The following is a 23,806-nucleotide window of genomic DNA, read 5'->3' as shown; positions in this document are numbered from 1 at the left end:
AAAGAGATGGAGTAAGGGAACCTTTATAAGAACAGATTGAAACCAGTAGAACAATGGCTAATACCTGGACTTTATACCAACCAATCACAAAGCAGGGGATATTGGATTGTGCCAGAGGGTCAAGGAGACATGATGAAGACTTTCCTTACTTCATCTTTCAGGACCACTTGCCCAATTCAAGAGAAGAATTGCGCAGGTGTGATGGACTATTAACCTCATTTTAATACACAGCAGGGATGGGAGGTGCTGGGGTCATGTGTATGTATGGAATGCAAGACTTTGGGAAATAAATTGAGGGCAAGGAACCTTGTACGGGACTGCCACATCTCTAGTCTCTAGGGGACTACCCTAGTGCAGCCCTCTGGCATCTTAATAAACATACTACTTTGTAACTAACTAGTTAGAGAGTCTTTGTCCATGAACATATCCATTATAATGATTCACACCACTGCACAGTGCTGCCAGGAGTTTGTCCATGTCCTAGGACATATCTTCACTCTAGCTCACCCCAGAATGGACCGCTGCCTATTTTCAACATCAGCTCTTGGTGGAGTCCAGGTTTCACAAGGGCTGCTCTCTCCTAGCACGACTCTTTATGCAGATTCAAAACATCTGTCTCCAAGGGTTATTTACCCAAACAGCCTGACAAACCAGGGATAAAAGGATTTCACAACAGGCAAAGAGCTGCATGCATACATCTCCCATGGATGCTGTCAGGAAGGCTTGCTCTAATGTCAACCTGTAGCCTCTAGGACACTGGCTCTCCAGTTTTCTTCTCCACAATTACCCTCTCCTTCTGGCACTGCCTACTTACAAATCTTCCTTTGGTTCCAACAGATCTCAGTGTTCCACAATTGCTGTCCATGTCAAAGATGAAGCAGCTCACATAAATTCTAACAGAACCTTTCCCCAAAAGAAGAAATTATAAATAAATGCTGGTCACATACATTTCACTACTCAACAACCTCAAACCAGAATTGTTAGTGCTCAGTGAAGCATGTGATGAGAAAACTTGTCCCAGCAACCCCTTACACTCTGCAAGGCAGCTGCTCTGGGATGCAGCAACTGACTCAGATTCCCTGGGGCAGTTTGTCTGCACCCTCTTCTCCTATTGCAAAGCTCCTAAGAAATGCAGCCAGGAGTCCAGAAATTGCTCCCTATTTGTGGTACACCAGGGCTGTGTGGGATCTTGGTCCTTGCTGGTGAAGTGGAAAAGGTAATGGGTACACCCGGGGGTGCACCTCCCGGGAGCCTTTGGTGATCAGCATTCCAGACCTGAAAGGACTGAGGTCAGCTGCAGGGCACTGTCTGGAGGTTCTCATACCTACGTGGGCAGGTCCAGCTGTTACACCTCTTCTAAAAATTCCTCAGATAGATTACAGAGCCTTTTCATCCCTTCAGAACTTGTTTCAGGGTAGCAGTGCTGTTTGGGTAAAATTAGGCATGCTTTGGTCAAGCTTGATTAGAACTTCATTTGATACAAGTTAGCTTGAAAATTTGGAAAGCTTGCAACTTATTTTGGTGTTACTGTGAAAGAGAAAACTGTGCAATCATATCACACAAGGCCTACATCCTATAATAGTCACTGTCCTATCTGCAAACTGCGGGGGCAGCAGTAAACCCATGAAGCACAACAGGGGTGGCCCGTTGTTAATCCTTTCCATTTGTACTGCTGTCTTGGAGAGAAATAGATGAGACATTTATTGCCACAAAGTATTGAGGAGCAGGAGCTTGAAAACATGGGGATTTAGATTGCACCCTTCTGCTGCTTTCATGTTTTGTAGCAGAATAAAATTTATAGTGTTAGATGTTGCTTTGTTGGTTTGGGTTTTTTTAGGTAAAAATCAAGCAGGGGTTGGAAAATAGCAGTGCTTCTGGTTCTTTCACGTCTTGTGAAACATTTCTTTATTTTAAGAATTTTGCTCTTACTTTTGTGACTAGCCTGTTGAATCAGTAGATCTAGAAGATGGACTTCAACCTGAAACACAACACAGTGTGTGTTACCTGCCCACCATATTTCCAGGAAGAGTGTTTTGTTTGGGGTTGATCCCTTCTTCCCTTCCACCTCAAATAAAAGTTTTTTCAGTTGTGGGTGTGGGGTTGTCCTTGTGGTTTTGGCTCATCTAGTAACATAATTAGAAATCAAACAATCAGAAAAAAACATTGTTTTAAACCTAGAGCACAATTGTTTAAGCTCCACTGCTGTCAAGGAAAAAAAAAACAAACAAACATGCTTTGTTTGCTAAAATGTATAAATAGCAAAAGGTTTATTTATCACCCAGCACCCCTGTCTGCGAAGAACTGTAAATAAACACCTCAAATCTGTGAATTGGCCTCTTGCACACTGGGTGAGAGAACCATTTGTGGGACAACACCCTTGGTAGGAGTTGGTGCCGCAGTCCTGGCTTGAGGCTGGGATCACAACAGTGGTTGTTCAGAAGGCAGCAGAAAACAAGTGAGCTCCTGCTTTTCCTTTTGTCCCCATCTGCCAAAAAAAAAATCCTCCTGCTCAGCCTTGTGGGAAAAATAGCTTCTCATCCTGCTAAAATGATCGCTGGGCAAAGTTCACTGTATTTTACTGCCTCTCTTTTAAAACTGATTGACAGGTTGAATGCTGCTAAGATGTCTTGAGCAACCTCTTTATACAGATATGATTATGGCATACAAAAGAGGGACTGTATGAGGGAAATGGCATTGCTTCTTAATTCCCAGACAGAAACCAGTCTTCAGATTACATGAAAGGATGGATGGTATTAGGGTTGAGACCTAACACACTTGAAAATACACTAATTTCTTGTAATTCAAGTATCACATATCACATATCAAAGCATCCTGCTATTGTGGTTGCTTTTTGCTTGCAAACCTTTTCTGGGGTTGACCCAGGTCTCATCTTTACATGGAAGAAGTTCTGCTGTGGGACTGCCCATCAAGACATAAGTTTGAGCAGCCAGGTTAAACAGCCACAGCACTGCTTCCGACCACTCCCTTTTCCTGACCACTCTCCAAAGAGATCCATCTCAGTTCAACATCACTGGAGGTGGGAATATAGTCCTGGAGTGCGGAATGAAAGCTCACCAGGAGGGCCTAAGGATCATCCCAGCCTCAAGGGTGTCTAGGCCTGGAAGTAAACCCTTAGAGCTCCCTTTGCACTTTCCCTCCCTGTCACTTTTTGTCTCCTTTATTTTCTTTTTCCAGCCGCTCATCTCAGTGCTACGTTTCACTTTTCTGCTGGGTGCAGACATCTGGTGGTCAAGCTGGTGATGGCAGCCGAACAAGGGAGGGACGCAGCGTCTTTTTTTTTCTTACACTTTGGCCCAGTGATAGGAAAAACAAATTCTGCTACACAGAAAGGATTTCTTTTCAGTTTTGTTCCCCTTCTACTTTGTCACTCATTTTCTCCCCTCATTAAGCCTCAGGGACCTGCTGCACCTGTGTGTTTAGCAGAAAGGACAGAATGTGCCCAACAGGTTGAAAGTGACTTCTGCAAGTGTGCTCAGAGCAGGAGAGGAGGTTCTTCCAGCAGCACCAGTGACACTTCCCCAAGCTGAATCTGCCACACAGATGCTCCACAGTGCAAAGAATGGCTTCAGTCAGTCCTGCCAGCTGCAGAAAACTGCACCTCACTCTCCCTGAGATAGCCAGGAGCAGTTGGAAGCAGGAATATTTCCAGACATTGTGTGTGGTCCTTCCTGGACCGCTTCCATCTGCCTGCAGTCTGCAGTCTCTCTTCTTCTGGGATACAGTGTGCATGCTTTGGCTCTGTGGTGCAAGAAGGGAAAGCAGCTATACATCGCCTTGTTTTAGCACATGCCAAAGAACTGCTTATGCAAGACACAGATCTGGAGGGGTACTCAAGCTCTCCCACTGACATACTGTGCAGCAGGACATGTATGGAGAGTATTCTATGAACTGAAAGAAATATGTAGGGTCAGGGACTACCCTGTACTCCATCTGCTAAAAGTGGGATCAACCCTAGTTTCTGCTTTTCCAGAAGCACAGCAAAGACTGAGATAATTTCACCTGAGAGAAGAAGGAAGTGCTGGAGGTGCTTGGTTCTTTCCAGTGTCTTAAACCACACGTGCAACACCCTGGCTTGTAGGTGTGCCATCAGGTGAATCTCTCAGTGTGCAAATCTCTTTTGCCCAAAGAGCCTAAGGCAAAGGTAACTTGACACAAAAGACTGGTCTCAAGAATGAGCAGATACTCTGTAGCTCTGGCTCTGGTCTGTCTCTATCTCTGCTTAGTGTTCCTTCAAAATTTAATGTGTTTCCAAGACAAACAATTTCCCCAACTTCAGACAACTGTTTCTAGGGAATTTTACTTCCAAATGTTTGCCACTGGAAAAGCAGGAGCCAGCCTGTTGCCATGAGCTTACCTACATTGTATAATTTGTTCTATAACCAAGTAAATTCCAAACTGTAAACTAGATGACTTGTCTGCTTACAGGAGGTTGTGGAAGCAATGTAATATCAAACTGATAAAGGAATGGACTGAGGAAAGCAGCAAGAATGTGACTGAATTCAACATGTAAGAGACAGCACTTAGAACTAAGGTTTTTGCATTTGACCAATGACAAGGCTGGGAGAAAGGGGAGAGAAGGAAAATAAATTTATTCAAAACCATTTTAATATGCTGATAGGGTTCATACCCCAAGTACTTGAGTATTTGTTTTCAAAAATTAAATATGTGCATGACAGCAGGCTTGTTGCTTTTTTCTTTAAAGAAACATAGAGACCTTCTTGGGGTTTATACCTCCCCCTCTGCAGTTAAGAAGAAGAAAAAAGAAATTACTTAGGAGAAAATTTATGTTGAATCATATACCACATATGGCAAACCACAAGAGAAACATTCAATGAATGCAACCTTGACTCAGTAGGATGTAAAATTACAAGGAGAAAACTCTGATCATATTCTCAATACCTTTTTTTTTTCATTCTGCATTTTACTGTCCCATCTCAAAATATCTGTACAATTTTCAGTTGGGCATTAAGCAGGATAACATCTGTGCTGAGTCTCATTTCCTTTAGTCCAAAGAAACCAGCTTTCCAGGTGATTCAAAACAGGATGCAGTGTTTTACCTGAATTGCTGCTAGCTTTTAGCTTTATTTCAATTACAAGGTAGCTATTCTGAGGAAAAAGCTGAGAGAAGTGAGGTTGAGTAGGAAATGTGCCCCAGTAAAATTCATTATGATGCTTAATTCTAACTGGCTTCACACCACATGTTGGCAGAAATTGAAGAGTATGGAGATAAAGCAGTTGCTGGCTTCTGGGTATGGTCACAATCTAAACACATTTTTTCTTGGGAAGCTTCATTAATTTTTCCTCATTCCATCCCACCCTGATCTCTGGATTTGTTTAATTTGTATCACAAGAGGGCACCCTGCATCAGACTAAATTTCCCATCCACATCTTTAAAGGCAGAAGCTGAAACCAGGAAAGTTCACGGACTACACTTTTTTAATGGAAAAGCAGAATTCAACTCCTCTGAACCATCTGGAGAAGAAAAGGACAAGAGAAAGTCTAACTCCTGAAATAATTTTCTACCAGCCCTAATTACTTCTGACTTCCTACATACATCTTTATCCCAAGAAACACTCATTTAAAAGGCAGTGAGGCATTCCATATACAAATGCTAGTGAGCTGTCAGACAGTAAGGACTTGTTAATGCCAGGGAAGTTACTTACTCTTTTGACCACTTGGCCAGACTTGGGGGCCTGCAGAAGATCCTGCTGTAACACCAAGAGATATTTTGCTTGGTTTATTGTTCCCTGGAATACACTGGCTCCAGATGCTGCATTCCCCTGCAGCTGGAAGTCCACCTAAGAACCATTTCCCCTCCCAACCTCTGGACTTCACAAGACAGGGGAGAAAGCACTACTAGAAAGTAGACAATCTGGCCCCATAGAATCACTGGCACTCAGACTTCTTTGGCTATATAAATAACTGATTAAAACCAGCTGTTCTATTCACATTACCTTTTGCATTTTTCTTCCTGAAAATTAATCTCCATGAAAGGAGGACACTGTATTTACTTGGCTTACAGTGAATTCTACTTTTGGGTCACACTGTAGCTGAAACTTTCTAATGAAGGAGAAAGAAAAAAAACAAACGCATTCTACAAGAGCTTTATGCAGCACAGTGTAATGATGAAGTGTCAGTGGGTATCAAATGATGCCCTTGCTGGCACCAAACCCTCAATGAACTTGATCAGTTCTTTGACTATGAAGTGTCAGCCTAGCACATGCCTTCCCTTTAATCAGGAAAATCTGCTACCAAGATTAGACAGAGGAGCTGAGAGAAACAGCAGACACTAGTGCACTACAAAAGGATTACTCTTCTTTTCCAGCAAAAATACTGCAGGAGGCCCACAAAGGAGCATACTACACACAACTAGTAAGGAAAGCCTCCTCCCAAAATGACAGGGAATATTCCCTAGAGCAACAGAAGTCTTGGAAAATAAATTGACATTTTGCCTACTAGCCTGTTTTAGTGCTAGATCAAGCACCAGTTTCAGCCCTGTCAAGCACATCTGTCTGGGAAGGCTGACAAACTACAGCACAAATGCCAAGTACCCTCGCAGATGTAAAGATTCCTCCTTGTTCTTTTAGACACGACAACTGTAAATAGGCTCTTGCAGATTTTTGCATTCGTCTGACTGTTCTTTTCATGATGACACCACGAAGATTTTTCCAAATAGGAGAGCAGGGAAACAGCTGGATGGTAAGGACAGGTATTGTTCTTGTGGGCTTAACCAAACATCTGTAGACTCCTTTGAACAAGTTGGTTCACATGGGTCTGTAAGAGGCAGAGCTTTTGTCTCTGCACCACGAGAATCAAGAGCACCTCAAAGAAATAAGCAATGTTTGAGCCATTTGTACAGGAGACAGTGTTGTTTCCTCTGTCTCCATTAAGCACAGAGCACCTGTCAGCACTGAGGTTTTCATTCCTGCCTGAACACTCAGCTTGTAGAGTTAATGAGTTCTTGTAACTCCTCATTTCAGAGAGTCTTCGATGCTTCCTTTGGGAGCTGCTCAGCTGTGGAAGAATCAGTCCTTTTCTCTCCCATTTGCTCTGTACAGGTGTGAACGGCTCTTTCCACTCAGTGCTTCAACAGCCTGACATAGCTTGGGATGTTCAAAATTAAAGCCCAGCACGGCTTGGCTGGACCAAATGATGGAGCAGAGGGCACAGAGCATGGCAAGGCTCTAACACCAAACACCAAGTGAAAATATGGCTGAAGGAGCAGCTCTGCCTTGCCAGAGGTTTGGAATTTGCATTCCCCTTCCAAGCACCAGGCATAATCCTCAGCAACAGGGGAAGGATGTAGAGGGGACGATGGAAAAGACCTCACCTGATGAAAGCTGGGAGGCAAATTTGTGCACAGCAGAAGTAATTTTCTCCTTTCCAAGAGCTGGCCTCTTCTTCCTCCTTTACCCCAACACAGAAAATGAGAAAGGGGGAGAGGAAACCTTCTCTCTTAGGGCTTGAGACTCTGGTGCAGGGCTTTGTGGAATATGTAACTCAGAGACTTGCAATACCTTGTACCAGCAAACAGGCTGTAGTTAAGGACAGTATCCCCATTAACAAAGGCTACCTCAACACGTTACTACAGAATTAAAAATTAAAATATTTGCCTGAAAAGGTACAGACAGAACATGAAAAAACCCCTTACCTGAAGACTCAAGAGATGCAGTGCAACAAATAAATATATTTATTCTTACTTTTTTCCATTTTTTAAATATCAGTAGCAGAATAATTGCAAATTTTATTTTTTTTTTGCCAAGTATGTACTTTGCTTACTGATTTTTGCATCCAGGGTGATCTACAGCTACAGACTTGGTTTTGTATTTTTTTTTCAATTAGGTTCCTCCTAGATAGATAGAGTGACTAAGTATTCAGAGCTACTAAAAACTTATTAGGTGTGCAACACAGTGAACTACTTCACATACATAAACATAATCCCTAAAGGAAACACATAGGAAGACTTTTTTGTTCATAGCTGGAGTTGAGAAGGAGCTTCTTTTTGGCATCTTGCTATTTCAGTCAAAATGGACTGTGTTCACCACTGTTACCCTTTCAAAAAAAAGAAGCAGTTATAAAAATTACTTAATAAAAACATACGCTCATATTTTTTTATGCCAGTTTCTCAAGGACTATTCTAGAAAAGTTAGCTTGTTCAACCTAATATAAGAAGAAGGTCAAGTATGGAAAATCAAGAGTAAAAAATACTCACAGAAAAATAAGAACGTCTGCAGCATGTAGTGGTTAGTTGTAAAGAAATGAACAAAAGAAAAAGCCTCACTAGAAGTTGTAGAGCTACATAGCTACTATCTTTTTACAGCAGGTGTATTTTCTACCACAGCCTTGATTTTTATTACTTTACATTTTTTTAATAACTTAAAATAATAATGAGTTTGCCTGCCAGCAGCCAACTCAAAAACACATTGGAAAAAGAAAAAAAAAAAAACCAGCCACCATTACAGTGGTAGGGAGAGATTCTCCTCAGCAGCCAATTTTTGTGTCCAGTCCTTTCCCTTCTTAGCAATCCCAATCTTCTGAGATATATTCAGCTTATTAGGAATGAGAGCTCTTCAAGGCAGACTTGGATTTTACTGAAAGGAATGGTGAACATTTCCCCTCCATAACCTCCTGTGAGTCCTTGTGGCAGCTCTGCAGAGTCCTTGTAGCAGCAAGCTGCAGCAAAAGCAAAGGAAAGAATATTCCATCCAGGTGTGAAATTATTCACAGGCAGCATCTGAGATCTTCAAAGGATTCTCAATCAATACTTCAGCCTAAATCCCAGCTGAGTGGACTGTGATTTGATCTCCTCTGTCAGATGGGAGAAGCTGCCTGTTTGTTCTTGAATTACCTTCTTTCATCTTTGCTGCCACGATATTACAACTGACTGCACATCTTTCATTGTTCTGAGTGCCACCCAGTGCACAGAAAAATAAACCAAGCCATGCCCCTTGGCAATCGATGTCACACAGCAACAGCAGACATGGTGTGCTCTAGACTCTGCCCAGAAGTGCTGACCTGAAAGGCAGAGGGAAATGCAAATGGGTAAAGACAATCCCTGGAATGATGTCAATCTCAGACAGAGGGACTGCAATAAGAAGGCTGTGAAACTGAGGTTCGTGTTACTACAGATTTTCATCTTGTCACCCTGTGTCATGTGGAATGTCTGTGCCCTGATGTAATTCTGTCTTCTCAAAATGAGTGGAATCAATCAGATGGAACTGTTACACACCACCCCCACCCTGGCCTTAATGGTTCATGTATCCTTCCACAATTAGTAAACTCAAAGAGTTGATGAGGCTGCATTCTAATACCAGTAGAAGAAAAGCCAAAAATATGATTTTGCTGAATATTCTTCCCCAGCCTGAACTCTAAATTGTTAACTGGTTTCATTAATGCATTTGCCCCAGAGCAATCTTTATGCAAACCTCAGCCCTGTCTGAATGGCTGGTGCAGAACGGGATGCAGTAATTGTGAAAACATCCAGAGTGCTCTGTATAGTACTTGTGACAAAGTGGGGATTTCTTGCAGTTTAGAAAGTACTTTCTTCCTTCACTGAGTAACACAAGAAATTAAAACACAAAATCACTTATTCTAATTCCCATTTCCTAAGGGAAAGAAGGACCGAGAGGATTTAAGACTGATTGTTCTACTTTTTCCAAGAGTCCCAGATTGGAGGGGGGGGTTTTACAACCTTGCTGTACCCCATCTGTTGAAACATGTAACATGCCATTTGGTTAGAACTGCTTGATGCTTGCTCTGTATCCCATTCTACTTATTTATTGATCTGGGTAACCTCTGACACAAACCTTAGTGTCTTCCATCTGTCCTTTTCAATGTGGTTCTCGGGACCCTCGCTTTCATAGGAAGCCAAGTAAAGTGCTGCAGTCAGAAGGAAATACATTATGTTAGGCCTACTGGCATTTTAAAATTTGCTCTCCCTGCAAAGCAGACTGAGTTAAATGAAGCAGGCATGTATTATCCATCCCTCAGTTTAGGGCTTCAGAATCCCATTAGGAAGTATAGCATTGCTTATAATTGCACCCAGACAATGCTAACAAACTGTGCATGAGAACAAAGACTACCCTCAGCGGGGGAAAAAACCAACCAGTGGAAACTCAAAAGCACAGGGAGAAGAAAGCACTCAAGAGAAAATAAAATGAGCCCAGGGACATGGTGCTTTGTAAATAGCCAGTGAAGTCTCTGTTTTCTTCCTTAAGCACCACCTTTAATGCAAAGTATCCTGCAAGTCCACAAAAATACATTTCATGTGACATTTAGAGGGACCACATCAATTTAGTTCGTTCTGTTTCAGAACCAATGTTGATTCTCGCAGACTACACGCACGTAAAAGAAAAATCTTATCTTCTCTGTCATTTATAAGGGAGGAGCACTTGCCAGACAGAGATGTCTCAGGACAGTCTTTCCTTACTGTGTGGAAGCCACAAATTAACACAGAAAGAGATTAAGCAGTAGGTAGTGACACCATCCCTGCAGAAGTCCAGAGCTCCTTACCATCATCACTGAAGACTGGGACAGAGAGCAAGTACTGCAGAATCTTCCAATCCCTTTCAAAAGGACACTCCACTTGCTTCCATGTCATAAATTCACTGACTTGTTTTGCCAGTTCCCAAAATTTCTGTCAGAACACAAAGCAGAAGAGGTGCTATATACTGAATAGCATTGCTTACCCTGAACATTTTTTTAAAAAGAGGGAGAAATCTTGGTTTGGAGACCAGGGCTTAGATCGTCCTTGGCTTTTAAGATAGAATTGAGCATGATCTGACTCAACAGCTCAGCTTCTAACTTTTGTGTTCCTGTTTCAAGCTTCCCAGTCCTTCACCTTGTTAAAATTGCTGTTGTGGATACAAATATAGTAGATCATGAAGTGCACCTTTTTTTTTTTTTCCAAGGTGCTGGTAACGCTTCTCATGCCCATATTTTAACTTTTATGATGCTCATGCTTTTCGTTTTGCAATTAATTACATAGTGATTTTCATGTCAGATGCTTAATACTGACATTTCAAAATCCAGATGTTTCCTGTCAGTTAGCAGATATGAAATGCTCTATCTTCTTGCTGGAAATCTACGCCAAAAATTAACACTCCCCATGTAGTGTGCTGATGCCATTAATTGATAAACTCTTTCAATAAACGTTTAACATGCCTCAAGTGCACATGGATTCCTTGAGCAAAAGGACATTCCAGGTAATTGCACAGCCTAGTTTTAGAAGCTTTAAGCTAATTCAGGCCTATGGCTACAACTGAATGTTCTGCACTTTTGTCTGAATGACTCAGGCTTCTTGAAAACTGCAAGTACCAGGAAACAAATCATTGGGTAACTCACCCTGTGTCAAATAGCAAGCATGAAATCAGAGGCAGAAGAACAACTGGAAGACAAGAGTCAAAACTCTCTCACTGCTGCTCTATCACATACTTCTTCAAAGACAATCTGGGACTTGCATGAAAATGCTGCCCATGTATCTTGATAAAGGAGGAACTTGCTTTTTATGTGAGGAATTAAAAGATAAGCCCTAAAATACTAATTTGAACATTTTGTCATTAACTATAGCAAACCTCTGAACTGAAATGTTGAGATTAATTTGAGCATTGGGAAGAAGTTCTGACTTTTTTTTTCCCCCACTAGAAAATGGGAATATTTGAAGTTTCTATAAACATTCCAACTTTGATAAAACTGCTTTTTCCTGACTACTTCCCAGCTTCCCTGAGAAGTAACAGGTATACTCAAATTCCAGTCTATGTTTGCTCTCCCAGAATCCAGTGGAAATTGGACTGTGATCTGCTTCAGTTTTCTGTTAGAGGGGCTGACCCTGCATTTAAAACCCCATTAAAACTTAGTGCTCCACTTACCTCAAAATTGACGTGACCATTTGGAAGGCGATTGGCACAACCCTCATTGAGGAAGTAAATATCTTTGATCAAGAGACTGAAGAAAGGTATCACGATCTAGGGAGAGAACAGAATTATTTTACCACTCTGGTCCTGAATCAAGACACAGTGCTCTACAGAGAAAAATGAAAGCAAGTCAGGTGATACAAAAGGTAAGCAAAATACTGAAGGACTAAGGATTCTACATCTTTACACAAAAGCTGTGCATTCACTACATTTTAAAATACAAGTCTCTGCACAAAATCCTCCATTTCTATGTCATGTCCTTGTTTTCATTTTTTCCTTCTTTCTTGCAGATTTCAGAGATAAATGGTCAGAGACACCTACTTCTTACATGTAACTCTTTTAACTATCTTGTACTGTAGCTTTCCCTCTTGACAGGACTTGCTTGGTAAATGAGGGGAGATGCACATTAAAGCCCAGCAGGGAATATTGGGCTAGCAGCACAAATGGTTTTCAAGCTACAATTCCCTGAGCACATGCAACCTTGGTACTGACTGGCTTAAAATAAAGCATTTCTTGCCAACTGAACAAATAATTTTCTCTGGAGAGTGCTGGAGAATTGTACTTTCTTAAAATGATTCTATTTTAATTTTCATCCTATGGAAGTTTTCATAGCTACGCATCCTTGTTACAACTGGGGATATAACAAACACCACTTATTATTTCCATGGAACATTTCACCACACTGTATCTCAATATCTCTAAGTTCTTTCTCTGCAGTCTTAAAACTGACTTTTCTCTGAAAAGAAGTAAGCCTCTTACGTTTAAATGTCTGGTACTTTGAATGACATGTGAGCAGACCCTTAGGACTCAGACATGGACAACAACAGTATAGATCGCAGACTGCACGTGGATTTGCTCCATCTGCCTGGTAGTTTATTCCATGAACTCCAAGCTCATGTTTATTAAACGCAGCATGAAGTCCTAATATCATAAGGAGTTGATGAGCAATTGCTTCCAAGTGGAGAGCAGCTAGGAAGCTATTTGATTCCTTTCCACAAGAACTACCAATGAGATTCTGCATCTAAAGACTATACACAGGAAGGGAACGCCACAGCTCTGTCTAGATTTGAGGTTTAGAATACCGTTTATGATTAAGCTTTGAAGTCTTTCCACCTTAAGACATGAATTACTGAAAGATTAGTACAAGTAGCAGCCCTAAGAACAAATTACTAGAAACTTCATGTCAGTCCTTAGCCTTTCTATTTGTGGTATGGGCTTGTGAGACATAGATGTCTGTGCAACAGAAATGAGCCGAGGCAATATACTTATTTTACTTATATAATCAAAGCGATAATTTAATGTTTGGATTTTCAGTCAAAAAATGATGTGACAGCTTTTTATAAGCCCACAAGGGGTAGAGCTGCTGAGAATCAGAATTCCAGGATAAAGGTTTACCATGCAACTTAGCAAGCACGTTTCCCTTTTGCCCACTGCCAAGTCATTTGCAAACACACCTTCTCTCTGTTGCTGTGAGCTGTCAGGGACCTCTGGGTGGCTCCACGCAGAGCAGTTCGGTAATTGTAAAAATTGCTGGAAGGGTCCATCTGATGCTGCAAGGAAAGAAAAGATGCAAATAATGAGGTACACACAATCCTTTTTCAACTGAGCGACTTTCAAATAGGAAAAGGTCTTCTGAACAGCCCCTCTACAAACACAGCTTTGTAGAGGATTGAGGTAGGGCTGTCTGTTTGTTTGTTCAGAAGAGAAGCTTATTTTCAAAAATGTCCATTCAGCACAACAAGGGATCCAATATATTCTCTTGGATGAATCACAAACCCATGGAGTGCTGCACCTGCGTGATCTTTGACAAAGATCATGTCAGCATTGTTCATGTCCAGCATTGTCCAATGCTGGACAATATCCATTAAGAGCACATATATACTAAATTAAACGTCATAATGAAGTCAAACTCACATTTTAGAGCAGTTAAAATTAAAATGGTGTTAACAGCCTCCAGTCCAAACATTAGCCAAACTTACCTCAAGAATATCAAACTTGGCTGTCTTCACTTTTGCCCAGGTTTTCTTTAATCGAGACACAGGACTCATATTCATGCCAGCTTGATATAACAGAAAGAGATTGTTGGAATATTTAAAAAAAAAAGTCTTTCAAGCAGCTTAGACTAGTAAGTATTTTGAAAGCAAAGAATCTATTACCAATAACAAGTATTTTCGATGGAGCTACTCAAGAAATCAGAGTCATTGTTTTCTTTAAATTCCAAAATAACCTTGGAAACAAAATCTCAATCTCTTACGCAATGAAAGATCTAAAAAACTGCTATGACATTATTTAATGTGAATTTGATAAAACATGTATGTACAGCAGAAAAGCTCAAATGAGTGTTGCTCTGAACACCATCTCTTACATAATTAATTGAAAACGACACATAACTATGAAGTTTTCACATTTCAAATGAAAAAAAACTAACATTCCCAGTACTTTCCTACCAGATATAAAGAGGTGTGGAATTTTAAAATTACTAGGATGTGATAGAAATTATGGGAGACATCAATTCTCCATATTACAGGGAAAGTTACTATTCCAATTTAGCACTGAAATTGGTTTTAAAAGGTGGGGATTTAGGTCTCTGAAGAGTTGCAATGAAAACTTTGGTTTATACCAACCTTACACTACACACATAGCACTACAACAGCGTTGATCAGCTTCATGCTGCTGACCAAGCTAAGCAGGAGACTTCTCTGTGAAGCACTCTGCTTCCTTTACCTAGATTTAAACAGGGATAAAACAGTACACATACTTACAAATAATAGCCATTAAGGAATTGAAGTTGCCAATGTTAAAACATTCCCGTGCCACATCGATGAAATATTCTATCACTCTTGCTCTGTGCTTCTTCTTCACAGGCTGCAAGACACACATTTGTAGGGTTATGTTCAGCAGGAAACAGCACTCTGACACATCCCCAAAGAAATAACACCCCTGCTAAAAGTCTTTTCCATGTGTACCACAGCTTCACACTATCCTTTACATGTAGAGGAAGCCACACTATTGTGTTCAAAAGCATTCAGGACAGCAAAGACAAACCTGATCCCGAGCAGGCAGAGAGCAAGGACAGCAGGAAAAGAGGCTCTGCCAACAAGAAGGATATGAAGAACAGCAGAGCAGAGTAGAGGGTCAGCCAGAGGAGAGAATGTGCCTCAATTCACAAGGGTTTTTCAGAGAAGAGAACAGCAGGCCAGACATGCTCACATACCAAGAAGGGCTAACCCAGAATAAATCATCGCTGTCACACGAACAAGGCTGAGGCACCAGTATAATGCTGAAAACACTGAACTTATTTCCTCTTCAGACATGCTCTGACTGCATCCAAATGTGAACAGTTACAGAACCAAGCAAATGAAAAGTCCAAAAGGCACCAAACCTGAAAAGGCTTCACAGTTTTGGATAATTAAACAAAACCTTTCAGCACAAAAAGTCCTTGCTCACCATACAGATTTCTGTTGCAACCAAGTAACTGAGCCTGTTAAACCACTCCACATAGGCTTCAAGATTCCGAGTCTTCTTTCCATCTCCATAGCAGCCCTACAGAGAGAATTAAAATAGCAACTTTTAGCACAGTTTTTATCTTTTCCTTGTGAGATCTTTTGGCTTTTTGCCTTGCCATTCCCAGACAGTGTCAAGTAACCAGGAATGACTCAAATTACCCAAAGTGACAAAAAACTTGGAGGGAAAGCAGCAGTGTTATTATTCAAGCACGTGTAACTTCCTTCTGAGCTGCTGGCCCAGTAAAGCACTCCAGCAGCCATGTGGAATCCACCCTGTGCTCCGTGCTTCTGCTTCAATGCTTTAAGGACCTCAGACAGACTTATGCAAACCATCAGGGCTAAACAGCTGCATAAAGCTCCCTCGAATATGCACACTGTTTCAGTCCTTACTCCTGCAAGTGCAGCAGGAAAACACAGGTCGGGCACATTATGTTTGGCTGTTGATGACAAATGGACACACTGCATCCTAACTCTGGGAGATCAGCTCTACCATTTTGATGGGATTATCCCTTTCCTGAGCAGTGCTATGCTGCATTATCTTGGAATCATTCCCACACCGCATCTCAGGGTTGCCTAAAAATGGGTAGACAGCAGTTTCAGTGATCTCTACCAGGAAAAACAATTTCAGAGACCATCTGAATGAACATCCAATTGTAAACTTGCATCGTTCTACTCCGTCAGCTTTAAGTTAATTCAAGTTTTAATAGGCTGACTTTGTCACAGTTTATTTACAGAAGTTAAGTCATCTTGAAAAACATTAAAAAATTTAGTCACTTTGAAAACAGAATTCAAAGAGATGACAACTGCATCATGGCTAGTTAAAAACACTGCATATTTGCCCTCCATCTCACACAGATCTAGAGCCCTCTGCACTCTTTTTGTTATGTCTGCTCTACCTGCAAATTCCCCCATGTGCCACTTGGCTGCAAAGCGTTCAGTTTACTAAAAAGGAAGAACAGATGTCAAAAATGAATAATGCAGAAGGCAAAGTTAAACTCAGACTCTTCCAGCTGTAGGCTGCATAGATGGTCTGGGGAAAACATTCACAGGATTATGTTCTCCCAGGAAATGGGTTCACTTAAGTCAATTTGTTGGCTGAGTTCTGGAACTTCAGGAGTTGTACCCCAGAAAGAAAAAAAAAAATAAAAATAAAATGTTTAATGGGACTACTAAAGCTCGTTTTCTACTGGTCCCCATTTATTGCTGGACCTCACTTCCAGCTCATGGTGCACCTGATGGTAAATGATGCATTTCAGAGCTTCTCCAGATCTGCTCCCATTACCTTGTCATTATTCAAAGGATCCTTTTGTACAAACGCCTGGATAAATTCTTCTGGTCCAATATAATTGAGTCTCTCCTAAATAAAGCACAGAAGCAGGCAGGTCATATCCCATGTTAACCTGCACTTCAAAAAGAGGGGAAGGATGAAGTCATCCCTGGGAGTGTAACAACTCACAAGCTCTATGTGCGTCAGCTGCTGAGCTAACACATAAGGATCATTGCAGACTGTGATTATGTCCCTCTGGATGGACTGGGGCTTGGTCTTTAGGAGGGTGAGGCGGTCTGTGGATGTGGTGGCATCAATTTTTGCGAGCACTTCCTCGTACTGGGTCACTGCGGCCAGCTTCCGAATCAGGCTCTGGAGGAGCTGCTGCACGTTCTTCCGGTACACCTGTCACAACACCAAACTATCAGAAAACACTTCCAGAATGTGAGAAGACAGCACTGAAGTCTGCGTCACACCGCAACAGATGCATGCTGATATCTGTATTTGTTGTCAACTTAAGATAAGCTCTATTATGGGAATTTGTAATATTAGCGTTTCATCAGACCAAAAGGAATCCAGCTGAGGGTTTAAGCAGTGATGGTCTCACAGGCTCAGTATTGATCCAGTTAGCTCAAAGAAAAAATGTCTTCAATCCACTTCCTGAAAAGTACCAACCACCACTGGAGGAAATAATAGAAATTAAAATACTCCATCTTCTCCTGCTTAAGACCACAGAAAAAAATATATATATGGCCATTCAGTGATAAACAAAGGGCCTGCTTCTCTCTGCAGCAAATCAAGACCAGTTTCACCAAAGTCAGAGCTCAAACTTGCAGTGAATCTGAGGAAAAGGAGAAGATAACAAAACCATCACTCTTCTTTTGCCTTTTCAGGCCTTTCCATGCAGTGATTTAAGTTACCAGGAGTGACAATTTTAAGTAGGAGCAGAATTCAACTCTTAAGTAGATAGATCTGTGTAACCAAGGTAGTTACTCTTCCAGATTCCACATATCCTAAAGCCATTAAAGCAAAACCTAAGTGGCTTCAAAAAGGATCATCCAAAAACTACTCTCTGCACTTGTATGATTGTATGATCAGTCCAAGGCAGCAATATTTCCTTTATTCTGACGAATTTGTCCTTTCCTCCAAAGCCTTTTCCAAATATGCTGCTTTGAAGGAGCATGGTTGAGAGGTTTTGGTTGTACTCTGACTGACAGCTCTTAAAAGAACTGGAGTACTGCAATTCAGGAAGTGGAATAAGAAGCTATAAGTAGAACTGTAGTGAGCTGCTTCTTTTCTATCCTTTACAGTAACCACTCACAAGAACCCAAGTGATCTGTAGAAAAGCAAGGTCAAGGAAGTTGCCATTTACTGTTCCAAGCAGTTCACAATAAAACAAGTCAATTTACTTCAGTGCTTGCTTTCACTTTGTCTTTCTAAAGGAAACATCAAAGTAAAAAAAACCTCAAAGCTACAGCTAGAAAGGATTTATAGCTCTCTGCAGAGTAAGATTGCTCCCTATGCACATTTTCTAGCAGCTTTGTACATGTGCCTTTTCCTTCAATAGACAATTTCACTGTTTAAACTGTCTGTAGTGCCAGAAACTTCACTGCAGACAATCCTTCTCTCTTCTCATTTCATTCTTCCATCTACCAACTCAACTTCCTCCAGGCTAAGCAATTTTTTTTTTTTTTTTGTGCCAGTGGGTATTTTTCAAGTAGGTATGAGCCCTCAATCATAACTACTTTGCCTGGAACTAGACTTCAGCCTCCCACCTTGCTATGAAGAGTATCTAAAAACAAAACAACCTGGCACCCCTGGAGTGAGGGCATACCTCTTGCCTCTTCCCAGTCCAAAGCTCCCTGGAGCTTTCTTGAAACCTTCAGCTTGCACATCAAATTGGGTCTCTTTTTCAGTTGTATTTCATACCACATCTCAGTCTCCTGTCCCATCTTCTTTTGTCCCTCCCTACTTTGTCAACATCAAAATGTATTTCAGCTTCCAAGTTCAGTTTAGGTTTGCTCTTTTCCATACTTGTGTACAGCCTCTCAAGACCCTTTGGCAGCACTCTCAGCTCCTCTCAGTCCAGTTTACCTCCATGCCTGTTAATGTGCTGCTTGCTGCCTCATCCATATCATTGCTTAGAAGCTTACATAGGGAACACTGGTCCCTAAGGAAGGCTGGGAACACAAAGCCATTTAGCAATTGCTATTTGTGTTTACTGCTCTTCCAAATGCTCCAGTGTGTCTTTTGCAATGCAAGTATTATGCCAGCTACACAGGATTTGCTTACTAAAACCTTGTTAATTCCCTTCCACTAAGTAAATATAACCCTTGGCTTTTGGCTGAGTTTATTTCAGTACTTAAAAGACAAGCATCAGTTAAGCATAAAAATATTTCAAAATACTCATGTGGAACTTTACTTTCATCTGAAAAGTGGGATTTAGAAAAATGTCAGGTGATTTCCTTGCGTGCTCCATCCACAGGAAGGAATGTGACAGACTTCCTTTAGGAGACACATCACTTTAAGCTCAAGACAATTATTCCTGGTCCAGTCCTCTTTTGGAGATTTCTCCCCAGACCTGCTCTAACTTTTCCATTGACTTACAGGTCAAAGGCCCAATTCCAACACATCTAACTCAAGAAATGATCAACATGGATAGGGATTTCTCAGCTATCATCCTAGCTAGCTTCTTCCAAGGAGAATCAATAAAATGATAAATACTAAGATCAACCATGTTGTGCCTGTCTGCACAAAATGAGATCATGTCATGGGCTTAGAGGTGGAGAGAACTTTGCCTGTGCTTTGGAGAAAATCTGCTTATGCTGTGTGGTTTCAACCTAGGCTTAGGTACCAAACAGAACTTTTTGCCTATCAGCACCTTCATAATAAGATTCCTTAAGCACTTAGAGCCACACCAAGTTATTAACAGCAATATAAGCAGTAACAGGAATGCCTTTTTATCCAATAACTTTATGTGCAGACAACTTACCTCATCCCCACTGGCTATTCTTTGTGCCAACTCCTTTAAGTTCCTCATCATTCTTTCATCTCGGAAATCATAAGGAAAAGTCTCTGTCCACTCAGTCAACAACTGTAGGATTTTTGGTGCAATTTTCTGGGTCCAGTTCTATTTGGAAACAGTAGTGAGGAATGTTATGTGCAACAGCAATGCAGGAAATACCTAGCTCAAAGTAAATAGAATTCTGTTCTGTAGGATAGTGTGGAGCATAAAGGTATGAATGTCAGGTAAATTTTAAACTTAACTTCATTCAGCACTGGATTACAGGTCAGAGCCAATGGCCATGGAAGCCAATGAAGAGACTCTCATTGGCTTAACTTACCTGGAAATTAGGACTCAGGTGGGTGGAAATGACTCCCCTCATTATCAGGAGTGTCTCAGTGCAAGGCACTGATTAGTGTTTCCATAACTTATGACTAACCCTCAACAAAGAAAGTGGAAAATTTCAGTTGTTCCAAGCACTACACCTTATGAGAGAAACTTGTGTACAGAGAGAGAGAAGCTGGGGAGGAGATGGGGTGTTCAGAGGCTGCCTTGGGCAGAGTGACCCCAAAATGATTTTTGATTTTCAGTGAAGTAACGAGGGAGGTCAACAAAACCTCTGCCTTGGACTTTCAGGGGGCAGATTTTGGCCTGTTCAGGACCCCGGTTCAGAGATTCTCTTGGTAAAACAAACAATGCAGCAGAAGCAGCAGCCCTCATGGAGGACAGGCTGAGCAATGTGGAAATTCCCCACGAATCTCCGTGAACAAAAGGTCAAATGCAAATTGCTTGTGTCAGGTTTCCAATCTGCTCAACACCACTGAGGACTCTCTTGAACAGGAGCATTTTGGTTTGGGCGGCAACCTGGGAAGTCCCTGGGAGTGTGGGATCTTACCTTGTCCAGGGCAGGCTCACTGAGGCTCTGCTGCTCAATGCACAGGTGGCAGACTTTGGCCATGAGCTCGTACGGGTGCATGAAGAGGCGGGAACTGAGAAGGAAGGTGAAGATGTATGTCCTCTGTGAATAACAGAAAGACAGAGAAAGGCATAAATTACCAGCATTTTTTATGTTTTCTTGAAATGCTTTCCTGAAAAATCTGCTCCTCATACTTCAGTATCTGCAGAAGAAAATTCTGTGTGTGGCTGTTGCCAAACATTGCCAAAACAATTACTACAGAGGTAAGCATTTAATTTAGCACTTATCATTGCTCCAGAACCAGTATTATAAGTTTGTGCTTGAGCCAAGGTATGCAAGATTAAATCAAAACAAGATAGGGTAAAGGTGGTTTAGCTCCCCTATTGCACACAGCCTTATTGCAAGCTCATTACCTGAAATTACTCAGAATAAAATTTCAACTTATCCTCTCTTGCTCTATGGTAAACCTTTGTCTCCTGGGCGAAAGTGGAGGGAACTACATAGCTGAATTTTACAGAATAAAAATCAGCAACTGATTCTGAGGTTGCAAGAAGAGGCTCCTTATTCTGCTTTGATTTTCTGTATATTATAATTTGAACTCATTGTGAGAAGAATATTCAGAATATCCATTCCTCCTTCCACTTTGCCAGTAGTTAAGTATCTCTGGCACACACTCTACAAAGACTCTACAATGTTCTGGCTCTACAAACTTGGAATAAATCATGATGTTTAACCAACCAGTGTCTAAACTGCTACATATTTGAAGTTTACACTAGGCATTAATGGATAAGCACTAGCTTGTGTACAGTCCTGTGCTGCTCTTAATTCTGACCACGTTAAAAAACCAGATCCTGTCTTGGAAATGTGAACAGATCTATGACAATAACAGAAGCTGAATGCAAGCAGAGTTATGTCTTCAGCAGGAGCACATCGACAAGCAGAGCTGCAGTTTCATCATCCACCAACCAGTTATCCCCAACTTCCCTCTCCTGCCACCTGTTGATACCATTCTTTCTTCTTTTCTAAGAAATACAGAAAATGTCTCAATGCATGGATGTGCCAAAAATTCTCAAATGGCAAAACTCCTGCTGTCATATCCAGCCTCTGCTGATTCTAAACAGTGTGGAACTAGCTCAACATTCTGGTTGCTTATTGCAAGATACAAGTGGACCTCAGATAAGCAATGGGAAATATGCGTTAAAAACCACTTGGTTTTGCAATAAATACTTTCATTCTGCCACAACCGTGGTCATGCCTTTCTCTTCAGCCTGCCTGACAGCTTTTTGAGGGTCAATGGTACACACAATCCATCAAGCAATAAGCCAGTCTAGGTGTGTGCTTTATAAATGAGTCACCAGGGCTGCTCACTTTACAGCAGGAGTAATAAAGCACTAGACTTCCTGGGCTAGGTGAGTTATTGCATGCTGCACTCAGGTAAAGCACGTTATCACTGCTGGTCAGCCACCTGAACCCCTAACTCAGCCATGGATGTGACACAGTCTGCTCTTGCTGCACACGTTCCCCTTTAGGAGACACATCAGGCCTGGCCATACACTTAGCTGGGTGTGTAACTTACATCTGGATAGTAATCCACATTGGGTACTAAGTGCTGGATCAGAGCTTCCAGAGACCCCGACAGCAGATTGTTGTCCTGGTAATAGAGCCCTCCACAGTTGTCTTCTTTTGTCTGATACAGGTTCCTGTTGTAGCTGCTGCTGTCAAACATCGCTGCAAAGGGAGGTGTCTGTGGCATCTTTCCCTGTGGAGACACACAGAGAGATAAGTGATAATTCAGAGAAGTACAATGTAAGTGGATTTCTATCTTCCAGAGATAATGCTGCACACCATGGGTTACTTGCACACAGTGAAGACTGTACTGTTTTCAAGCTTGTGCAGACTTCTCAGGAAAGGGCTCACTCTGGCTTCCACCACGCCAGGTGCTTCTTTTATATCTTGCTGTTCTTTTATTAAATGACAGATAAGATGTCCAGCTAGAAGGAGGTACAAAAATCCTGACAGGCTTTGGGAACTCAGACTTTTTATAAAGCTTTTGGGAACATGGCACAATATTCACTTTGGTCAAATCCTGAAAGCAGCTCCCTAAGAGGAGCACTCTGATGAGGAAGCGTGTTCTGACTGTCCCAGGCTGACACACCCCCAGCTACTGCAGAAGGAGACTGAAGTGAAACCCTGAAAAGGTTTTGTGAGAGGACTATCTCCTTTATGCAACACGACAGCCGTGTAACTGCAATCCCAAACCTCCCATTTCCCAACTCCACCCTGGTAAATTGGTGCTTGGCTTTCCCAATAACACTGTGACAGGCGTGACCCAGGCTAAAGCCTGATGCTTCAGTGCATCTGCCTCCACCTACCCTCTGAATGGCTCTACAGAAATTTGGAAAAACTTGCCTGGGCATAGTTGCTTTCCACTGTTGTCCAAGTTCACCAATGATATAAAAGATGAGACCAGATTCAGAGTTTTGTTAGACATTCTCCCCAAATTCTGTGAAATTGTGTTTTCTATGAAATTCTGTGAATCCTGAATTTTCCAGCTTTAAGGGAAATAAAGCAATTACTCATCAGTCTGCATTTTAGTGTCTGTGGGATCAAAATGTCTTTCCAAGGAAAAGATCAGTCGGTGCTGCAGGCTGTTCAGTCACTCAGAGCAGTGGGTGGGCAGCAAGGGGACAAAGACCACCCAAGAGCTCTTTTGGTAATGCAGCATCTGAACAGGCCAAAAGATAAAATCTCTCAGATTGCTGGAATGTTGAGTTATAAACTCATTCCTTCTCCCTCCTTCCCTGCTTTCTGGGAGTAGCAGTTCTTGTCAGTTTAAGGAACTGAAGTTTGTGCCCAGTTTTAAGCACAAACAGGCTGGTTTAACTCTCCTGCAGCAGTTACTGGGCTGTGGGTGCTGATGAGCATTCAGGGAGGGACAGACAAACTGCAAAAGGGGATGGCACATTGTTTCCAATCCTCCCCACAACTTCAAGGCAAGAGAGATCAAACTGAGGGAACAATATCCACAGACTGCTGTGCTCATGTGTCAACCAAGCATGTGCGTGTGCATGAGAAAAGCATTAATGCCTCTGAGCCATCATTGTAAGTGCAGATGCTGCTTCTTTTCTCTCCATTGTATCAAATCCTATTCGGGAAAAGGCTCTTTAAAGCCACAGACTT

General features: G+C 41.6%; 1 protein-coding gene across 3 annotated transcripts; it reads right to left on the bottom strand.

Moving 5' to 3' along the window:
* Positions 1 to 9,011: 9,011 nt before the first annotated feature.
* RASGEF1B (RasGEF domain family member 1B) lies at positions 9,012 to 22,379 on the bottom strand. Of its 3 annotated transcripts, XM_062493853.1 has the most exons (14): positions 22,203 to 22,379; positions 20,606 to 20,728; positions 19,699 to 19,836; positions 19,288 to 19,290; positions 16,896 to 17,111; positions 16,722 to 16,796; positions 15,381 to 15,476; positions 14,696 to 14,798; positions 13,913 to 13,992; positions 13,388 to 13,483; positions 11,889 to 11,984; positions 10,534 to 10,657; positions 9,828 to 9,900; positions 9,012 to 9,036 (listed from the first exon to the last, which is right to left on the bottom strand). In XM_062493853.1, exons 1-14 carry the CDS (start codon positions 22,377 to 22,379, stop codon positions 9,012 to 9,014), a joined length of 1,425 nt encoding a protein of 474 aa, XP_062349837.1. The 3 variants fall into 3 exon arrangements, with proteins under 3 accessions (XP_062349837.1, XP_062349838.1, XP_062349839.1); XM_062493854.1 differs by lacking the exon at positions 19,288 to 19,290; XM_062493855.1 differs by lacking the exons at positions 19,288 to 19,290; positions 20,606 to 20,728.
* Between the last annotated feature and the right edge of the window lie 1,427 nt (positions 22,380 to 23,806).

Source organism: Cinclus cinclus, chromosome 5, assembly GCF_963662255.1.
Source record: "Cinclus cinclus chromosome 5, bCinCin1.1, whole genome shotgun sequence".
In the NCBI taxonomy this organism is placed as follows: domain Eukaryota; kingdom Metazoa; phylum Chordata; class Aves; order Passeriformes; family Cinclidae; genus Cinclus; species Cinclus cinclus.
The sequence above is the reverse complement of the archived record's forward strand: the minus strand, read 5'-3'. Positions and strand labels throughout refer to the sequence as shown.